The sequence below is a fragment of the Ctenopharyngodon idella genome, chromosome 11 (assembly GCF_019924925.1).
Source record: "Ctenopharyngodon idella isolate HZGC_01 chromosome 11, HZGC01, whole genome shotgun sequence".
NCBI lineage: Eukaryota > Metazoa > Chordata > Actinopteri > Cypriniformes > Xenocyprididae > Ctenopharyngodon > Ctenopharyngodon idella.
Window position 1 is genome coordinate 18,912,032 of NC_067230.1, and position 22,572 is coordinate 18,934,603.

General features: G+C 37.7%; 1 protein-coding gene across 2 annotated transcripts in view; it reads left to right on the forward strand.

The window, feature by feature from the left end:
• LOC127522901 (echinoderm microtubule-associated protein-like 6) overlaps positions 1 to 22,572 on the forward strand; it is a 52,541-nt gene continuing 29,969 nt past the window's right edge. Inside the window, exons 1-7 of one of the 2 annotated variants that reach the window (XM_051913247.1) lie at positions 1 to 797; positions 890 to 1,408; positions 17,989 to 18,148; positions 18,394 to 18,492; positions 20,937 to 21,005; positions 21,520 to 21,705; positions 21,914 to 22,049. In XM_051913247.1, the coding sequence (XP_051769207.1) occupies positions 1,212 to 1,408; positions 17,989 to 18,148; positions 18,394 to 18,492; positions 20,937 to 21,005; positions 21,520 to 21,705; positions 21,914 to 22,049 (847 nt within the window). In that variant the 5' untranslated portion in view covers positions 1 to 797; positions 890 to 1,211. Of the gene's footprint in view, positions 1,409 to 17,988; positions 18,149 to 18,393; positions 18,493 to 20,936; positions 21,006 to 21,519; positions 21,706 to 21,913; positions 22,050 to 22,572 lie in introns of both variants that reach the window. The other variant, XM_051913248.1, reaches the window with a different exon arrangement.

A 22,572-nucleotide genomic window follows, 5' to 3' on the forward strand; every position in this document is an offset into this window, starting at 1 on the left:
CCGTATGTTCAGCACGTTGGACAGCGCGTGCTGAGCGCTCATGGGATTTGAAGTCATTTTCGTGCGGTTGCGCGTCATTGGCGACCGTTTAGAACTACAAGTCCCGTGATTGTTTGCGCGGCGCCGCTTTCTCTGCTTGTAGGCATCATCGGAAACGGGCCACAAGGCGTCGTAGTAACCAAGCCGAATGGGTTACTAGAAACCAGAAATCATATTCTCTAAAATATTACGCCAATAGCTCAACTCAGAGCGTCTTTACTCCCTCAACGCTGCGCTGACTTCGCGGTGGAGGGATTAATCCACCTAAACCAGCTCGCGCGGCTCTTCTCCTGGCTTCTGCATCTCAAACCCGGTTCCTGATGATTCAGTGATCCGGATCACGCGAGGAATGGAAGAGTTTGCTTGAGTATCACTGGGAATTGAAGAGCTTTAGGCGAAAGTTGAAGAAGATGAAGACGTTTGTGGGTAAGGTCTGATCGTCGGTGCTATGCGGGGCGGTCGAGAGTCGTCTGACGGTTGAAATCGTGGAGATTTTCTGAAATCCTGGCGGCAAACACGCCGACTTTTGCCCTTTAGAGAAGATTAATGCCATGATGGCTTTGAGGTTTGTCTCCTCGGTGAAGACCTGAAGTCTCTGCAACCCTTTAAAGACGTCCAGAGCTCAGTGTGATGGAAGTAGATGAACGCACGAGGATGTTATAGATGCATTTGGATCTTCTGCTAGTTGTTTTAATGGTAATGCAGATTTACCATGCTCTTTAAAGGCTTTTATACTCTAAAGCCTGATGCAATGGCTGGTAGGTGCAACCAACTAATCCATTCTTGACTGTTTCATAGTTGAATTCCCTTTAATCTGGATCCAAATATCAGCATTTTCCCTTCATTTTAGCCTGATTTCTTCATGACACCCATTGGGATCTTCAGACAGCCTTCCCTGTACAGGTGACCCAGCTGATGTTCCAGTTATGATGCCCATGCTGCATGCATGAACTTCAAGAGGGCATTGAATGCTGGCAGTGCTGTAGGGTTGGTGTTGCCTAGTGGTTAAAGATCTGAACTGGTGACTGAAAGCCTGTAGGTTCCAACCCTACAAGAGGTGATCCATCACCATTGTGTCCTTGACCTCAGAGAGACGGTCCCTGTAGAAAGTCCACTGTTAGTCAGCTAAATGACACATTTGTGACTTGTAGACGATTGCAGATCCCGAGAGCATGGCAGAGAAGACGGCTCCCCGCTGTCAGCTGAGGCTGGAGTGGATTCATGGATATAGAGGACATCAGTGCAGGAATAACCTGTACTACACCGCAGGGAAGGAGATCGTGTATTTTGTGGCTGGAGTTGGAGTGGTGTACAACACCAGAGAACACACACAGAAGTTTTACTTGGGACACAACGACGACATCATTAGGTATGATGGTCTTCATAACATTTATATTATTGGTACATTATTGGTGTCATGAATTTGTAACACTGAAAACATCAAAAAAATACTACATGTACTTTTTTTTAAATGCCAAAAAGCATCATGTATACCACGGTATAATATAGTAATAATATAAATAATAAATAATAATACTATATAATAAATAATATAGTAATCATTCAGTACCATCATATGTAACAAGGTACCATGATAATACCACGTTTTTAATGTCGTGTTATTTCTTTGAGTACCGTGATGTCAGTTTTTTGGACATATACTATGGTAATAGCATGATTTTAGGCCATGTACCATGGTAATGGCATTGCTTTCTTTTAAATGTGACAATGTATCATGATACAGTAATCATTTGGTACTATGATAGTTAACAAAGTACCATAATAATACCATTCTTTTAAGCATGTACCATGGTAATGTCATTGTATTCCTTGGGGTACCATGAAATTACAGTATAATTATTAAGTACCATGGTATGTATCAAAGTAATAACATGTTTTTAATATGCACCATGGTAATGTCATGGTATTTTTTGGAGTACTGTGATATCTCAGTTTTTTTGTTTGTTTTTTTTGGACACATACTATGGCAATACCATGTTTTTCTGGTCACGTGCCATGATGATACCATGTTTTGGGACATTTACCATGGTAATGCCATTGTATTCTTTTATAAGCCATGATATGTCATGCATATACCATGGTAAATTCATATATCAATCAGTACCATGGTATGTAACAAACTAATACCATGATAATACCATGCTTTTTAGCATGTACCATGGTAATGTCATTGTATTTCTTGAAGTACCATGATATTACAGTATTATGGACAAGTACCATGGTAATCCCATGATTTTTGGACATGTACTGCGAGGATACCATGTTTTCTGTACATTTGCCATGGTAATGTCATTGTATTCTTTTAAATGTCACAAGGTATGATGTAAATACCATGGTAAATTAATATCATAATTATACAGTACCATGGTATGTAACAACATTTCATGGTAATTCCATGTTTTTTAAAATGTACCATGGTAATGTCATGGTATTTTTTGGAGTACCATGATATTTTTTTTTGGACATATACTATGGCAAAACCATGTTTCTTTGGTCACGTGCCATGATGATACCATGTTTTGGGACATTTACCATGGTAATGCCATTGTATTCTTTTATAAGTCATGACATGTCATGCATATACCATGGTAAATTCATATATCAATCGGTACCATGGTATGTAACAAAGCAGCTTGATAATACCATGCTTTTTAGCATGTACCATGGTAATGTCATTGCATTTCTTGAAATACCATGATATTACAGTATTATGGACAAGACATGATTTTTGATTTATGGACATTTACCATGGTGATGTCATTGTATTCTTTTAAATACCACAAAGTATGATGTAAATACCATGGTAAATTAATATCATAATTATTTAGCACCATTGTATGTAACAAAGTAATACCATGTTTTTTAATATGTACCATGGTAATGTACATAGTACCGTGATATCTTTTTTTGGATGCATACTATGGCAAAACCATGTTTTTCTGGTCATGTGCCATGATGATTGATTAATATATCAATCAGTACCATGGTATGTAACAAAATACCATGATAATACAATATTGTACCATAGTAATGTCATGGTATTTCTTGGACACATACTATGGAAATATAATGTTTTTCTGAACCACAGCAATTACATGTTTTCTGTACATTTTTACCATAGCATTGCCATATTTTTGAGTACCATGGTACATGAATAATCATTGATGATATATATTATAATACCATCACTGTACTACGGTACTGCCACAGTACTTTTTTGTAAGAATGGTTTGTCTGTGCGTTTCTGTAGTGTCGACAGTAGTTGTTCCTCTATGATAAAGTCGTTTGTATCTGATTTGCACCGAGACACCTGATGATATCTGAACATCGGCACGTCTTTATCAGACCATCGTCTCCTGGATGGATCAATGCTGAGCTTTACAATCGCCCTCCAGCAGACGAGGGGTCATATACTGATCGTATCACTGAACAGCAGCAGGAGTTTGGAATGAAATGGGGTTCATGTGTAGAGACGACAGCAGGATGACCCTGATGGAGGGCAGCGCTTGTGTAAAAAGCTTTTCATGTTCAGCAAACCTATGCAATTTTTCTCCTCACTGGAGAGATGGGCCGATATACGGTGAGGAAGTGACCGTGTTTTTCCCCTCGCTCTCGCCTCCAGGTGAACTCACTCTGTTCGGACACGTATAAAAGAGGGCACTTGTGTTTCTAGCAAGGTGAAAGAGCAGTTTGAACAGTACTCGGGACCAATTAAGACTAAAAAAAAAAAGATCAAAAAAGCTGGCTTCAAGTTTGCATCTTGCATTTTGCGTGAAGACTTGGTTTGTGGACTGTGTTGTGACAGAAAGCCAAGCAGATTTAGCAACATTTGCGTTTTCCCAACTGCCAAATCCGAGACTTCCAGGACGAGCGCACAGCACAGGCTCTGTTTGCGCCCGAGGATGGGATGCTATTCTTATCATCTGATTCCATTCACGGCAATTATCGTCTTGCCCAGACGCTCTGGTATAACTATCCTGTTTGTTTATGATGAGGTTTAATTGCCTGGTTAGAGTTGGTGAAACTTCAGCGCATGTTACGTTCAAACAGTCACGGGATGTGGGCGAAAATATGTTATGCCGAGGCGTCTTGTTTTAGGCTGAGCCTACTATTGATGGATTTAGTAATTAGTGTTAATTGCCTCAAGTGTCCCGTCAGCTCGTTTAGCAGGTCTCTCTGTAATGTGCACCTATAAACGGAAACCACGAGACAGCGTTTGTGTTATTGCAGTAATTGTTTGTTTATGGAAACTCTGACATTCAGTGTTCTTGGCTTTTGCTGGATTGTATTATATTAGAACACACACTCACACACACACACACACACACACACACAATGGTCATGGTCGACGTAGACTGAAGAGTGAGTATATTAACCCAGTTCATCTCGCTGCCTGAGGGGGATCTTTGCTATTAAAAGTCATATTAAAAGTACTATGAAAAAACACACATGATGCCAGTGGCGCAGAAGTATAAAATATGCTTTTACTGCAGTGAAGAGCCAAATCTGATGAATATAGTGTCATTTTGGGCTATTTTACAGCAGTCTGGTGTAGCTGGTGTTTTATGCAACAGTTATTTAAGGTGTTTAAGTCAATCGGCACTAATGATACATGGTTCAAGTGACCCAATTCCGATGTTTTCGTCCCATGTGGCACAGATCGGATGTGACCCTCGAACATCTGATATGAATCGGTGTAATTCCCGTCTATGCGAGTCGTACGCCTTTGAAAATGCGACGGTGGTAAATGACATCTTCAACTGTGAACACATGACTCTTTTCAGTGGCGCAATGGAGGATGAAGGCTTAAAGGGGACCTATTATGGCCCTTTCACAAGATGTAAGTCTCTGGTGTCTCCAGAATGTGTCTGTGAAGTTTCAGCTCAAAATCCCCCACAGATCATTTATTATAGCTTGTCAAATTTGCCCCTATTTGGGTGTGAGCAAAAACACGCCGTTTTTGTGTGTGTCCCTTTAAATGCAAATGAGCTGCTGCTCCCGCCCCCTTTCCAGAAGAGGGCGGAGCTTTAACAGCTCACGCTTCGGTTGCTCAACAACAACAAAGCTGGAGAATCTCACACAGCCAAAATGAGGATTGTCAGTAACGGCGTTCAGCCTTACATAGTTCGACACTGATGGAGATGTCTATTTTGCCTTGTTTCGCCAAGTGTATAAATGCAGATATCGGATATGGGTCACTTTTAAAAGATGTAAGCTAGACATCAGAAAACTGGATATAGTCACCAAATTGAAGTTGGGCATCAAGACCTGCAGTGTAAATGCAGCCTTAGTGATTTAGATTTATGAAGAAGAATTAAAGTTCAGCTTGTAACTCATCTTGCAGTACATCTTCAGTACGTCTTGTTGAGGAGAAATGTGCTGTTATTATTATATGCTAATTTATTTATGCAAGAAGATTTAAACCTGGCAGGCGATAAAACAAGCGATTACTCAAGACCAGCTTCACTTGTTTTCTTGTACAAACATTCTTAAATCAAGATACATTTACTTGAGAAGCAAAATGGCTTAAGATAAAGTTTTTTTTTTTTTAAATTATCAAAACTAAGTGAATATATGCTGAAAACAAGACAAATATCTGCTAATGGTGTAAGAAAAAAATAAACTTCTGACCCCAATGGCAGATATTTTTTCTTGTTTCAGGCATAGACGAGTCGTTCTCTGGGCCTGGTGTCAATAAAAGCTTTTATTGGACTAACAAGGAAGTTTTCAGTTCTGAAACTTACAGGATATTCTTATAGTACGATGACCTCTTTATATATCAAAAGCTCAAGGAAAAGTTAATTTCTCAATTCATGACCCCTTTAATAAATGTTAATTTCCAACATACTTTGGGTTCATTTTAAGCAATCAATACAGTAATTTTTAAACAATAGTTGAATTAAATATAACTACCCAGCAGGTTGGGCAAACATTTAACCCAACCGCTGGGTTAAAACAACCCATTTGCTGGGTTAAAACAACCTAACTGCTGGGTTAAAACAACCCAAACGCTGGGTTAAAACAACTCAAACGCTGGGTTAAAACAACCCAACTGTTGGGTTAAAACAACCCAATCGCTGGGTTAAAACAACCTAAATGCTGGGTTAAAACAACCCAACTGCTGAGTTAAAACAACCCAACTGTTGGGTTAAAACAACCCAATAGCTGGGTTAAAACAACCCAATAGCTGGGTTAAAACAACTCACATGCTGGGTTAAAACAACCCAACTGTTGGGTTAAAACAACCCAATCGCTGGGTTAAAACAACCCAAATGTTGGGTTAAAACAACTCAAACGCTGGGTTAAAACAACCCAGTCGCTGGGTTAAAACAACCCAAATGCCGGGTTAAAACAACTCAAACGCTGGGTTAAAACAACCCAACTGTTGGGTTAAAACAACCCAATCGCTGGGTTAAAACAACCTAAATGCTGGGTTAAAACAACCCAACTGTTGGGTTAAAACAACCCAATAGCTGGGTTAAAACAACCCAATTGCTGGGTTAAAACAACTCACATGCTGGGTTAAAACAACCCAACTGTTGGGTTAAAACAACCCAATCGCTGGGTTAAAACAACCTAAATGCTGGGTTAAAACAACCCAACTGTTGGGTTAAAACAACCCAATAGCTGGGTTAAAACAACCCAATTGCTGGGTTAAAACAACTCACATGCTGGGTTAAAACAACCCAACTGTTGGGTTAAAACAACCCAATCGCTGGGTTAAAACAACCCAAATGTTGGGTTAAAACAACTCAAATGCTGGGTTTGTCTATTTTCAACCCAACTTGGGTAGTTTTTAAACCAGCATTTTTTAGAGTTTAAACATGAACATCATGATTTTCTGTAAAGCTGCTTTTAAACGATGTGTATTGTGAAAAGCACTATATAAATAAATGTTGCTTTGATATTTTTATTGGAAAATCAAAATGATGGTTCTTTGAAGATTAAAAAAAGTTTCTTTCTAGATTCTTCAGATCAGTGTTTTTGGTTTCTAGGTTCTTTAAAGCACCAGACAATAGATGGTTTTCTAAATGTTTTATTAACGTCTAGATTGCACATGTGTGCTGACTAGTACAGATGCTTTGAGTCAAAGCGCTCATTGTTCTTGTTTCTCTCAGCATGAAGGGCAAGTGTTGTTGGGTCACCTCTATCAGCCCAGATCTGACCCCAAACACAGTGAGATTAGCCGAACATTTGAGCTCTTAACAGGGGGCAGACGCTCCGTGGAATTACTGTAAGCTCAAATTCCACGCTGTCTCATCCCGTGAGCGGAGGACACGTTTGTTTCTTGTTTCTGTGCTGAAATGTCTTGTCATGGTTTTGGATATGCATGATTTTCAGAGCTCATTATGACTAAAACAAACTGACTACTCATTTCATTAAAGCTCTCGTTGGAGATGCGTTCATAATTGCATTATCCTAATGAACTGATCCCTGCTCACTCACTGCTTTTTTCTTCTCTTAAAAATAGCGCAGAATTGTTTTTTTGAGCAAGTGCAAATGGAAATTTGAATGAGCAACTTGTGATGGTAATTTAAATTAATTTATACCACAGCGTTGTTGCATTTTAGACTAATAACTGAGGTGTTAATTAATTAATTTGGCTATTACAGATTCATATTAGAATAACGGTGACATGCTCTTGTTTTAAGACACTACGGAGCCTCGCACGTGATATATACTGTATCGTAGCCAGGAATTAAGAATTTCTTTCCACAATTTATTAATTTGTTCCCTCGTTTTAGTAAATCGTGGCCTAATGCTGAACTAATTCGCTCCCTTGTTTTGGTTTAACTAACTTAAGTAAATTGAGGGAAGAAATGATTATATGTTAGACTACGGGGCTGTTGAATGCTTGATTGTGATTGGTTGATGAACGTTGTGCAATTATCAACTATCTGAACATTCTTAAATCAAGATACATTTACTTGAGATGCAAAATGGCATAACTTAAGATATAAAATGTTTTCTGGAAAAAATGATCAAAATGAGGTGAGTTTAAGCTTAGAAGAAGATAAAATATCTGCAAATGGGGTCAGAAAAATAAACTTAAAGCATAAACTCACTTCATTTTAATACATTTTTCAGAAAACAAGACTTAATATGTTATATAAATTTCCTTCTCAAGTAAATGTATCTTGATTTAAGAATGTTTAGATATTTGTACTGGAAAACAAGATCATTTTTTGCACTGTAATAGTATAAATATTGAAATATTGAAGTAGTTTTTTTGCACAGATATGCTGTAATAGATTTTTTTTTAATGATTAATTTGATCAGATTATCTGTGCACTGCAAAAACAATTTTTTCTTGGTTAGTAAGGCTGAACACCGTTACTGACAATCCTCATTTTGGCTGCGTGAGATTCTCCAGCTTTGTTAATGTTGAGCGACCGAAGCGCGAGCTGTTAAAGCTCCGCCCTCTTCTGGAAAGGGGGCGGGGAGCAGCAGCTCATTTGCATTTAAAGGGACACACACAAAACAGCGTGTTTTTGCTCACACCCAAATAGGGCAAATTTGACAAGCTATAATAAAGGATCTGTGGGGGATTTTGAGCTGAAACTACATTCTGGGGACACCAGAGATTTATTTTATATCTTGTGAAAAAGGGGCATTATAGGTCCCCTTTAATTCAAAGGGAAAACAAGTTATAAACTCACATGAATTTTTCAATAAACAAGACTTGAGTTATTTTGCATTTCAAGTAAAGATATTTTTACTGGAATTTTAATTGCAGTGTGGTCAGTAGTTCTTGTAGTTTTGTTCTTTTATTATGCTTAAAGCTAGTGTTTTTTGTTTAGCATCGGATCAGAAACCTGTCTCTGGTTGCAGGTCTCAGACAGCTGGAATTATTTCAGGCATTTCCAAAAGTGCGCTGTCACGACAGCGGTCAGACGTCCCACTTCACTGCACAAAGACTTCAGCACATCTGCGGAGGCATATCTCGCGCTCGCACTCTCTCTGGCATGCTTATCATCCGCTCTTCATATTCCCTTTCAGCTTCCTCCCTGGAGGCCTACAGTCACTGGTGTTCATTTGACTGCAGATCCTTCCCAGAATCCTTCAGCTGTTCACTGACTCACAGGGGTCCAGCACTAAACCCAGAGAGGGTCATGAGTAAACGCCTACGGGCGTCCCAACACACATACTGATGACGGGTCAGTCTCAGAGAAACATGTCCGGGAAAATAATATTATATTGTGCATAAAGAAAATAAAACACATTTAGATTTTTTTCTTTTTTTTGCATTGAGATATTATTCTCATGATAATTAAGCCCATTTCTCTCCAAATTCTAATTCTTGTAATGCATCTGAGGTTTGTTTTACTTTTACATTTTTTGAAGTTGAAAACTATTTCAGTCTTTCTACTTCAAAATTGCACGTGTTCTTTTCCAGCTAACAGGGAACATTCTCAGAAAAGAAAGAGTACTTCAGAAAGAGTACAGAATCTCCGGATCAAAACACAGGCGAAGAAGCAGCAGAAACAAGCGATAGAAGCATTGCTGACGCACATGTCAAATAACACAATCATCAAACATTAAAGGATTAGTTCACTTCAGAATGAAATTTTCCTGATAATTTACTCACCCCCATGTCATCGAAGATGTTCATGTCTTTCTTTCTTCAGTCGAAAAGAAATTGAGGTTTTTGAGGAAAACATTCCAGGATTTTTCTCCATATAGTGGACTTCACTGGGGTTCAACGGGTTGAAGGTCCAAATGTCAGTTTCAGTGCAGCTTCAAAGAGCTCTACATGATCCCAGACGAGGAATAAGAGTCTTATCTAGAGAAACCATCGGCCATTTTCTAAAACAAAATAAAAAAAATTATATTTTTAACCACAAATGCTCGTCTTGCACTGCTCTGTGATGCTCCATGCATTACGTAATCATGTTGGAAAGATCACGCGTGACGTAGGTGGAAGTACCGATCCAGTGTTTACAAAGCGAACGTGCAAAGACTAAGCTAAATGCCCTTTACAAAAAAGGGTAAAACAACGATGTCAGGTGATTTTTGAAGTTTTTCGCCCTACCGCGGTACTTCCGCCTACGCGTGACCTTTCCAACGTGATTACGTAATGCGTGGAGCATCACAGAGCAGTGCAAGACGAGCATTTGTGGTTAAAAAGTATATTATTATTATTTTTTTTTTTTTTAGAAAATGGCCGATGGTTTCTCTAGATAAGACTCTTATTCCTCGTCTGGGATCATGTAGAGCTCTTTGAAGCTGCACTGAAACTGACATTTGGACCTTCAACCCGTTGAACCCCAGTGAAGTCCACTATATGTTTTCCTCAAAAACCTTCTTTTTAATTATTTGTGAAAAAGTACTAGCAATTTCTGAGTGAAAACCATTTCGAAGGCTATTTTTTCCCCAATTGTATGAACGTGTTTTGTGAGATTCACCGACTCTCTCTATCCGCTCCATTCAAGCCAGAACATCTGTTCCAAAGCATTCAGTATTAGATTTTGTTGCCATATCTGATGTTTTTATGAGCACACACACACACACACACACACACACACACACACACACACACACACACACACACACACACACACACACTCTTTTATCTGTTGTGTGTGAAAAGCCTTGATTCGATCAATAGCCACAGAGTTGCAGCTGCACGCTGCTTTCAGAGCCGCTGTCAGTGATGTCAAAGTCACGGTCAGTGTTTCTTCTTCTCTTTCCTCTCGCCACATCTTCTCCCTCTCACTGGCAGAGCAGAATGTTGTTTCATCACTCAGGATGCTTAATGGAGATTTCAGTTATGATTAAGTTTAGTATAAACTTTGTTTTTGCTTCTGGAGTAATATAGACACAAATTAGATTCCCTGTGCAAGACACCCTGATGCTAGCGTGTTGTGGTCGGTTGCCAAGGTTCTTTGATACTGTTGCATAAAATGGTGTGAAATGAGTTACATATACGGCAAAGCTTGATACTTAGTTTTAGGGGTTTGTTGAAATGCAAGAATTAGCTATAAAATGAAACTGGAGAGAAGCTCGGATCATCTGATGAGAAATGTTTGAGTTCATAATAAGATCTCTGGCTTTTGGATTCTTGAGCAAATCTGAGTACAGTTTAAGACAGTGTTTATATTGTTAAAGGGTTAGTTCACCCAAAAATGAAAATAATGTCATTTATTACTCACCCTCATGCCGTTCTACACCCGTAAGACCTTCGTTCATCTTCAGAACACAAATTAAGATATTTTTGTTGAAATCTGTTGGCTCAGTGAGGCCTGCATTGCCAGCAATGGTACTTCCTCTCTCAAGATCCGTTAATGTACTAAAAACATATTTAAAACAGTTCATGTGAGTACAGTGGTTCAATATTAATATTATAAAGCGACGAGAATACTTTTTGTGCGGCAAAAAAACAAAATAATGACTTTTTAACAATATCTAGTGATGGGCAATGTCAAAACACTGCTTCATGAAGCTTCGAAGCTTTACGAATCGAATCAGTGGTTCGGAGCGCCAAAGTCACGTGATTTCAGCAGTTTGGCAGTTTGATATGCGATGCAAATCACTGATTCGACACAAAAGATTCGTAACGCTCCGAAGCAGTGTTTTGAAATCGCCCATCACTAGATATTGTAAGTCATTATTTTGTTTTTTTTGGCGCACAAAAATATTCTCGTCACTTTATAATACATTTTAAATATTAAATATTTTTATATTTTTAATATTTAAAAATATTTTTAAAAATATATATTTTTTAAAATAATTAAAAATATATATATTTTTTATTATTAAAAAATAATAAATTAAAGCTATATAGAAATATAAACAAATAAAAATGACAAGAATATAACAAAATTACCAAAATTAAAATGAAAATATACAAATAATTCAAGCTAATTTAAAATATTAATAAATAGTATAATATAAGTAATACTAAAATAACACTGGTTTAAGATGAAACATTTTACTTCGCTAATGTGATGCATTTCAGAGTAAAAACAGGATATTTAATGAGAAAAAACAATGTCAAAATTTGATCGGATGGTAAAAAGGTGGTTTCATTGCAATTAATGCATCTAAAGTTAATGGGTCATTTTTCATTTTATTTTGACTTTAAAGGGGTTGTATGTAGAATTCAGAAACTCTTGTTTTTAGCGACACCGGTGGCCGTTAAGTGAACTGCAGCAGCAACTTACTGAATATGTAAATATGTTCTGCGCACTTTCATCTCAATAACAAAATGTGAGACTATACTAATTAATCACATGACACATTGACATTACAGTACAGAATGGCTCTTTCGGCATTGACCCGAACATTGTATAAGCATTCGTTAGTTTCATGTCTCATAGAACGGAAGAGAAGCTCTCGGGCATAAACGTCACATCCTTTTGATTTTCCCGGTAAAAACGACCCGAGTCCATCACATAAAAATCAGTCTACCGGCTTTCATAGACAACCGGAGAAGGTCTCGGAAGCACAAGCTGTTCGTATATTGGCAATAAAAAAAGCGATTAATACATGAAAATTCTGACATATAGCCCCTTTAAGCAACAGTCCTGGTCTTGTAGAAGCAATTAAGATATTAAAGCGATCTCATTAGTGATTTTTCCCTACTGCAGGTTGTTACTTGCACATATGTGGTAACCCACAAACACACACACACACACACACTTGATGGCAGCACATCTGTAGCACATAACCGCGTTGGCACACAGCACAGCTGCTGGCTTGGGTTTTATGCCAGTGTACATGGAGAGACTTTGATCGTTCTGCAACTCACGGACACACACACACATACACACACACACACACATTGAGGCAGTTTAGCCCTGTTTAATCTGCCTTTGATCTGTGATTGAGAGGAAACTCCTGCCCCGTTACCCCTGCTGTTACAGATGGCAGGGGACGAGGTGCTAATATCAGCCCTAATGGGACTGTAGTGAATGTCATGTGCTCTTTTACAGTAAATCCCTGTGACTCTGCACTTTGCACCTGCCATAATGACACAATTATCGTGTATTATATTTATTAACGCAATAACCTGTCTGAGGCGATGTATGGCAATCCTTTTACCACAGTATAGGAGAGATGTTAGCATTAGTATTGTTAACTAAAACTATTAAAAGTCATTTTCGTTAATCAAAGCTGAAATATATATATGTATATATGACATTATTTTGGCTGGATTATTCGATTTTTTTGGTAACATCTCTGGTTTTGTCGCAGCAATGTCACGCTTCTGACAGGTTTATCTGCTTTGACTTTTTTTCCACCTGCTGCATGGAGAACGTCCCTGAGCTCCGGCTCTCGCGGTCCGTCACCATGGCAGAGCCGTTGCCTTGGAGAGACTCAATTCATTTGTGACATCATCTTCCTGTAAGGAAAGTCAGTGCAGACAGAAGGACTCGTCTCATATATGCAGGGCTGATCCCGCTGTGGCTTCCTCAAGCACGCGTTTCTCCCACACCGATTCATTTTAGCATTTAGTCACATTATCGCACTTTTCTGCACTCATGTATTGCTCTGGAGTAAAGCTGTTTTAATGAGATTAATTTCCTTACTTACATTCAGCTTTATATCTCATATTCAGACTTTTGACTAGCATTTTATTTGGGCCAAGAACTGCCCTGTTTTGATTTTGTTTTTTGTTTTGCTTTGGTTTTTTGTTCTTTTTTGGTGGCACAAAAATCATAAAATAAAATAAAATAAAAATTAGTTAAGTTCTAAATTCTGTTCTGTCAAAAAAAAAATATATTATTATTATTATTAATTAAAAATAATAAGTACTGGTATAGTAGAAATATATATAATGTATAATAAAACATTATATAATATTAGAAATATTTATATTTTAAAAATATAATGTGTATATATATATATATATAAAGATATTTATATATATAATTTATATAATTAGTGCTGTCAATCAATTAAAAAATAGCTAATCGTGATTAATCGCACCTAACATTTAAAGTTTTTAATATATTTTTATATTGTAATAATTTCACATTTAATCTCTAAATTAATATAGAGACAACATAAATATTTTTAACCCGTTAAACTGAAAAAAATAATCGCATGCGTTAGCGTGTTAATTTTGATATATGCAGACTTGGGAGGGTTACTTTAAAAATGTTTTCCGTTACAGTTACAAATTATTTCATAAAAAAAGTATTCAGTGACATAATCCAAGTACCACAATATGAAAGTAATGTAATCTGATTACTTTTGGATTACTTCAAGGTCACATATATAAAGAAAGAAAGAAAGAAAGAAAGGGGTAAACTTTACTGTAAATAAAGTGCATTTTTAAATTTAATTTTAATTAGTTCTTCTCAATTTCTGCAAGTTTTTAAATGTTACATGTTCCATACTATAGAATGTGTCTCAACAATAGAAATATTTTAAAAATCTGATAAATTATCTATTGCAATATTATTACCGTTGTTATTTAGAGCTTAAATATATAAAAGTGACATCAGATCATAACCAAACTGAACAAGCTCAGATCAAACATTTCTGTTCATGTTTGTTTTGCTTTAATTTTAATGTTTAGCAGTTTGGTTACTTTTAAAAACTATTAAAACTAAGCAATCATGTCTCATTTCCACAAATTGGGAATACACAGCCCTGAATATATATGTATAGGTCTATTCAGACATCCAGTGGCTACAGTATGGTATTACAGATTATTTTTTAGTCCTTGATAAAGAAAATGTTTTCGTAGCTGGAAGGCAGAGTTTGCACTGTACAACCATGTTGTTTGCATTTTCTTCTTTGAAAACAAAATAGCAGTGAAATTTCCATGAATTAAAGCGTTTTTTTCCCGCGGGCAGCATCGTACTCAACTAGCAGCAGTGATTCAATCTGCATCTGAGGAGATTGTATACAGGTGTTATTTGCGCATGCACCAGCAGGTGGCTCACGTGAGTCATCACTGGCAACAGAACCAGGAAATACTGTATAATCAAGCAGCGCTTAATATGGTGTTATTATGGCAAAATAATTATTTATTTAGAAACCACTGTAATCCTGATAGTATCCCCCCTTTTTTCAAAATGTAACTGTAATCTGATTACTACATTTTTTTACGTAACTGTAACGAATTACAGTTACTGGATTTTTGTATCCTGATTATGTAACGCCGTTACCGTTACTTGACATTAACGTTTTTGCTCATTATCGATGTGATTTTCCAAAGTTACTAGTCACTCAGCATTTTCACTGGCCACAATTTTGACATTGATACCATGGGGAAAAACTGTCATATAGATATTTTTAATATTATCTCATAATTTGGCAGCAGGTTTATTAGGCTGCTGTCACTTTAAGACCTGACGCACGGATCCATTATGCTGTTACACATGCGTTTTCTTTCTCAACTGTTTACGTTCACTTAAAACATAAGTGACTGTGTTTATGTGAATAATCGCCAAGACTGGCATTTTGACATTATTTTGTATGTATTTGACTGTTTAAGCACAATAAGCAGCGAAAAACTCAATTTAGTACTGAGAGGCGGCTTTATGTGGCGCACTTTGGGTGTGAGAACAAAATCTGTGGGAATGAGTAAAATTATGTGCAATCCCACGCCGAAATTCAAGCCCTGTAACACAGCTGGTATCGTGTATCTATTCTGCGGAAAATTAGTATTGGAAGCGTTTTTTGATATTTCAGTATCGGCATATATTGAAAAATCGATATTTTTGACAGCACTACATTGCACTTAGTTTATTATTTCAGATGCCTTTTTAAAAGACTACAGTTGAAAAGTGCGTATATTATATATAAGATTCAACCCACCAAAGTGGCTAGTAAGAGTGACTGCGTTACACGCCACTGCTGAAATACACCCGCATTTGGTGGGTTGGTGGGTGTTATAATATATTTCAATAATGATAACTCTCTGAATAGCTTTAGCATGTTATTGAATATGGCAATGTATTTGCTCTTGGCGGACTAGATCTGTTGCTGCTGCAGAGCAAAAATGGACTTGTTACTGCTAAGATCTGCTGCTGCTGCATAAATACACACATAAATCCTGTAGCAGATCTTGGCAGGTGGAGCTGGGGAGGTGGAGGGGTTCAGAGGAACTCTGATAGCGCTGCAGGACTAGAATGTTGAGCAAGCAATCTCATTGGCTGCAGGATCAGCAGAGACCAATCAGCTTGTGCCATATGGTAATGATCGCTTGCAGATTGCATGTAAAAATCCACCTGTGCCATCTAGAGTTTCATGACTGAACTAGATATATATAATTTTGTAATTTGCTGCAAAGTCCTCAAACGAAACACTTGAGTATCTTTCAGTGTTTCAATGCTTTCTTTCTTTCTTTCTTTCTTTCTTTTCATTCAGTGTAACTCACAGCATGCATCTCTTCTCTGTGTACTGGTGTAGTGCCAGCAGCATTTAAAATTGCTGCTGTGACCCCCGTACCAAAAAAAAATAACATTAATTTCAATAATCTTAATAATTTTCATCCCATATCCAATCTTCCGTTTTTAAAATTTTAGAATTCTCATCTTACTGCAAATAATCTTTTTGAGCCCCTTCAATCGGGATTCCGTAAACTCCACTTCACTGAAACAGCTTTAGTTAAGGTCACTAATGATTTGTTAATAGCTTCTGATTCTTGCTATCTTGATTCTTCTTGATCTCAGTGCCGCATTCGACACTGTTGATCATTCAATTTTACTTACTCGGTTAGAGTCTGTCTTTGGTGTTTCTGGGACTGCACTAAGCTGGTTTGATTCTTATCTCTCGGATCGAAAGCAGTTCATTGCTATGGGTGGTTGCAAGTCTGATATTGGTGTTGTGAAATCTGGTGTTCCTCAAGGACCAATTTTGGGCCCTTTACTTTTTAGCATTTACATTTATCCATTGGGTCAACTTTTAAGATCACTTGGTCTCAACTTTCACTTTTATGCAGATGACACTCAGGTTTATGTACATTCAAAATCTGATGTTAATGTGGCTGTGTCTTTTCTTTCTCAATGTATTTCTGAGATAAAAAAATAGATGTCTGGAAATTTCTTGTGTCTGAACAGTGACAAGACGGAGGTAATGCTCATTGGTTCACCCTACCAGATACGTAAGGCTGGGTCTTTAATTTTAAGTGTGGATGGCTCTACACTGGAATTTCAAACAAAATAAAAAAATTTAGGGGTGATATTTGATGCACATTTAACATTTGATCCCCATGTTCAGAACACTGTAAAGACATCATTCTTTCATCTAAAAAATATTGCCAGATTGCGTCCTACGCTGTCACTTCCAGTGGCTGAAAAGTTGATCAATATCTTTGTGTTTTCTCGCATTGATTATTGTAATGCTTTGCTGGTTGGGGTCTCAAATGCCACCCTAAATAAATTACAGCTGGTTCAAAATTCTGCCACCCAAATCCTGTCTGGAACCAGGAAAAGGGATCACAAAGAGTCTTTACATTGGCTCACTGTCAGATTTCGTGTGGATTTTAAAGTTCTCATGCTTACTTATAAAGCTTTGAATGGTTTGGCTCCTCACTATCTCGCTGAGCTTTTAGCCCCCTACACACCTGTGCGTGCTCTCCGCTCTTCGGAAACTGGCCTTTTAATCGTTCCACATACCCGTTTAAAATCTATGGGTGATCGGGCGTTTTCTTCAGTCGCTCCAAGACTATGGAATTCCTTGCCTGCTCGAATTAGGCAAGCAGAATCCCTTAGTGTTTTAAATCTTCCCTTAAAGCTTATTTCTTTAGGGTAGCTTTTACTTGATTATATTGAAATTGTTATTTTTATTTACTTGTTTTTGACAGTATGTTCTTATTTGGTGTATTTTTTATATCTCACTTATTTTAAAGTATTGTTTGTATAATTGTATGTTTTCTTTTTTTTCTCCTGTGAAGCGCTTTGAGATGCTACTTTTTAAAGGCGCTATAGAAAATAAAGTTTATTATTATTATTATTATTCTGTTCTCAGTCTAGCGCTGCATCCGGATAAGATCCAGGTGGCCACAGGTCAGGTTGGGAAGGATCCGTATATCTGCGTGTGGGACTCTTACACCCTGACGACAGTGTCCATCCTGAGAGACGTTCACACTCACGGTGTGGCCTGTCTGGCCTTCGACGCCGACGGACAAGTGAGTCAAATTATTTCTGAATCACTTCATATGATGATTCTCTGGAATACCTGATTCTGATTGATCACTTGCTGCATTCTCAAATATTTTTCTATAATGAGACTAACATAATCATTGACCATTTGAATATTAGCATGTTTTTTGCCATATTTAGTATTTGTATTATTAAATTATTAAAATCTGTGTTTGCAAATGGTCTCATCTAACTGCATATTTTCTCCTGTCGTTTGCATTTGTATAATCAGCGTTTAGCTTCGGTGGGGCTTGATGCCAAAAACACTGTGTGCGTTTGGGACTGGAAAAAAGGGCGTGTCTTAGCCACCGCCACGGGACATTCTGATAGGGTAAGACAGAACGGACTGTTCATCAGTTAATTACATCAAAACTGCCAAGTCCAGCGTTTCATTCATAATGCCAGAAAGATCTAGTTCACGAAGTTAAAAAATGCAGAACATGCCCATACGGTTCACACATGGTAGGACCGTTTCCATAGCAACAGATGCTACACCTCAGTGATGTGAATGAATAACTGTTAAGAGCATTATGAATAAGTTATTGTTATGTTACAATGCAGAGGAGAAATTCAATGCATGAACTGACAGATAGAGTATGTTTCCTAATCTGAATCACACACACACACACACACACAGTTTGAGATGACAGAGCAGCTTAGTGAAGATCCACAGACACCAGAAGATTCCCTAAGGTGCCATTAAAACCCTGCAGCTCTGTGTCTCTCTCTCCTGTTCCAGCTCAACAACTTCACTGGCATGACTGCCAAAATGTAAACTGCCGATGGAATATAAAGCCTTTTATAATTTATATCTGTTGCATTTTACATTTATGCGTTTGGCAGATGCTTTTATCCAAAGCCACTTACATTCGAGGTGTACGGTATATCAGTTAATGCATTCCCTGGGAATCAAACCCATGACTTTGCATGCTCTACGCTTTGAGCAACAGGAGTGCTTTAAGGGATGTTTATGTGCAGATAATGAATGCAAATAATAAACAAATCAGACTGTTTGAAAGATAAATGCATTATTAATAGAAGAAACATTAAAAGACTTCATGCATTGTTCCTATTGCAATTTAAACGTATGCATTTGGCAGACGCTTTTATCCAAAGCAACTTTCATTGCATTCAGGGTGTATAATTTATCAGACTATTTGAAAGATAATAGCATATTTTATTACGAGTAGCCGTGCGATATGGCTGTATATCAGCACGGCTGTGATTCGGCCGTAGGTAATCACAGCCATGCTGATATACAGCCATATTTCACAGCTACGAGTGTGATATTGCATTTATACAACAGTTTGATGGGACAAGCGTGTAAATAAATAAGAAAACCCTCTTTTGTGCAGAACTACTTCCATCCACCACAGATTTAAATCTTAAGATGACGGTTTAACCAAGACTCCGTTACTAATTCTAAAACGTCACTTTAGGACTAGTAACGAAGGAATGTTGAGTCCCTCCATTGAAATTCATTGTATTTTGTACAGTATTATTGAGAGAGAGAGAGAGATCGTTTGAGCGAGCATTACCTGTGTCTGATATAACATTCATTCTTCAGGTCGATGTCCATAATATTATATCCATTATAAAAATCCGTTTGAATGTCCGCTAAGGAAAGCAATCTTTGTATTTGTCCTTTTTACAGTTGAGGGAATTTTCCATACCAGCGCTAAAACAACACCCTTTGTTTACAAAAGTCCCTTAAAAATTTAAAAGTCTCTTGCGACTGACTCATTCACTCGTAAACTTTCGCTCAATCCATATTACGCACTAATGGACCCTTTCTCAATACAACATATTATTTATATAAAATAATATTTATTGAACAACAATATTTAAATGAGCAACAATAGCCATTATAAATGGCAATAGGAAATATACACAATTGTACAATTCAGTCAAATGTACAAAACGGACGCAAGTTAAATATAGCCTTAATATTAAATAATTAAATTTAACATAACCCAATTCGATTTGCTCAGGAACAAGTAATAGATTAATAAGACCAAAGATTGCCTTTTTATGTACCCAAAATGAATTATATCTCATGTTTAACCACTATAAGAGCCAGCAGCAAATCCCCGAAGCACTGGCCGAGATTAAGCTGTTCTCGGCGGGTACTCGAGCACTGAACGGCCGCTAACAGCCTGGAGCTCGTAAATGTCTAAACAAATTGTAAAATAGTTGCTATGATTAAATGAGTCACATATTTCAAAAACTCTTAAAACTACAGTTCGTGGTACAACATGTAAAAAATATGGTGGGTTTGATCGGCCGACCATGAAAGTCGCTTCAAGCGGAGTGATACAAACGGTGAAATGGTTCCTGTGGTGATACTGGTAGAATATCGCATGGCTGGAATGACCTCTCATCCAATCATACATATATATATATATATATATATATATATATATCAATGTTTTCACTGCACACAATTTACCAGTATTACAATGAAGGAATCAGACTGATCTGAAAGAAAATTGCATAGTTTAAAATTAAGGACAGAAGAAAAATAATGTTGAATAAAAGGCTTCATGCATTGCTGTTATTGTAAATTGTTAAATTATTAGCTAATTAGCAAGCATCACTATAATTATTGCTCATACTTATGGTTAGTGTTTTTCAAAACCATCATGTAGTACCTAGTTTGTGCATTAATTTATGATAATTTTGTATAAGTTTAGACTTAATGTGTGATCAGGTTTGCTGCTGGATGTTGTGGAGGTGTTGACGTATTTATTCCACCTGTTTGTGCTGCGGTTTCAGATCTTTGATATTTCCTGGGACCCGTTTCTGCCGCACAGGCTGGTGAGCTGCGGAGTCAAGCACATTAAAGTGAGTCAGACCCCTGAGACAAAGTTCATTTGAACCCAAGATGATTCCTGCGCTCTCGGAAAGAAATAAATGAGGCATCAGCGGGAAAAGATGCTGTAATTTATTCGTTCTTTCTTTTGTTGTTTGTTTTTGTCTTTACTGCAGATGCAATGTTTTCCTGCTTGAATATTCATTATTTTCCTCATATTCTCCATTGTTCAGCTCCTCTCTTCTCAGTCTGTCAGTAACGCTCTGTTTAGTTCCTGTCTCTATGAAGCCCCTCCTTCTGAAAAGCACACTGTGCTCTGATTGGTCGGCTGGAGTAGTGTGTTGTGATTGGTGTTTGGGAAATGTCCCACCCCTTACCATAACTGTATGAATTATTTAAATGAGGAATATTGTGACGTGTTCGTTCCCGGAAGAAAACTCAAGACTACAATGGAGGCGTTTCAGGGAGTTCAGAAACAGAAGTGGAGCTCACAGCCTTCATATGGTTAATTGTTTTTCAGGGCATCATTTCTCTTTTGTCTCATAGTTTTGGACATTATGTGGCAATGCTTTGACGCCAAAACGAGGGATTTTTGGAAAGACGGGGGACCTACAAACCATCCTGTGCTTAGCAACGGCGAAAGATGAAGTGACGTATTCAGGCGCTCTTAACGGAGACATTTATGTGTGGAAAGGACTCAACCTGACACGAACGATACAGGCGGCGCACGGCGTGAGTAAAGCTCATCACACATCCTACACAATCTCTCCCACCATATACACATCACATGTCTGCTATATGATCTCCCTTAAAGGATGTTCACTGACAAAGTTGCGGTCAGATCGTCAACGCAATGACCATTTGCGTCATGCATCTATAGTGAATTCAGCAGCATGTGCCGACGGTTGTGACCTGTTTGTGAACTCTCCTTGTTCTGCAGGCAGGGATCTTCAGCATGCATTCATGTGAAGAAGGCTTCGCCACCGGTGGGCGTGATGGATGTGTGAGGCTGTGGGATGTGGATTTCAAACCCATCACCAAGATCGACCTCAGGGAGGCAGAACAGGGTTATAAAGGTCTTTTTCTTGCCCTTTTGAAAAAGTTGAAATGTACTATATGAAATACTTGTAACCTTCACAACACAAAGCTTATATTTCATTAACATATGACTGTCTACATTTACACATAAAACAACTATTTAGTATTCAGAAATCTGACCAGCCCCACTAAACGTGTGAACGTGTAAACATGTGAAAGTGTGAATTACACCAGTTTACTCATAATAGAGCTCATTTAAATATAAAAGTCTTAAAGGTGCAGTATGTAAGATTGACAGCTAGTGGTTCAAATGGGTACTGCAGTGTGAATTCAAACTATAGGAGAGATCTCCTCAGATTTGACACTCACACGGGTTGCCAGATTGAGGACACACAACAGGAACAAGCGCAACTGACAATGGAATGCAACGAGTTGATTTATCTGCGTTTTAATAGGCGATTAGAGATTTTTAGATAGATACTGAGGCTTTCTAGGTCTACGATCTATTGCTGTGTTTTCCACCAACTGGCAACCCGGGGTGTTGAAATACGATCGGGTAAA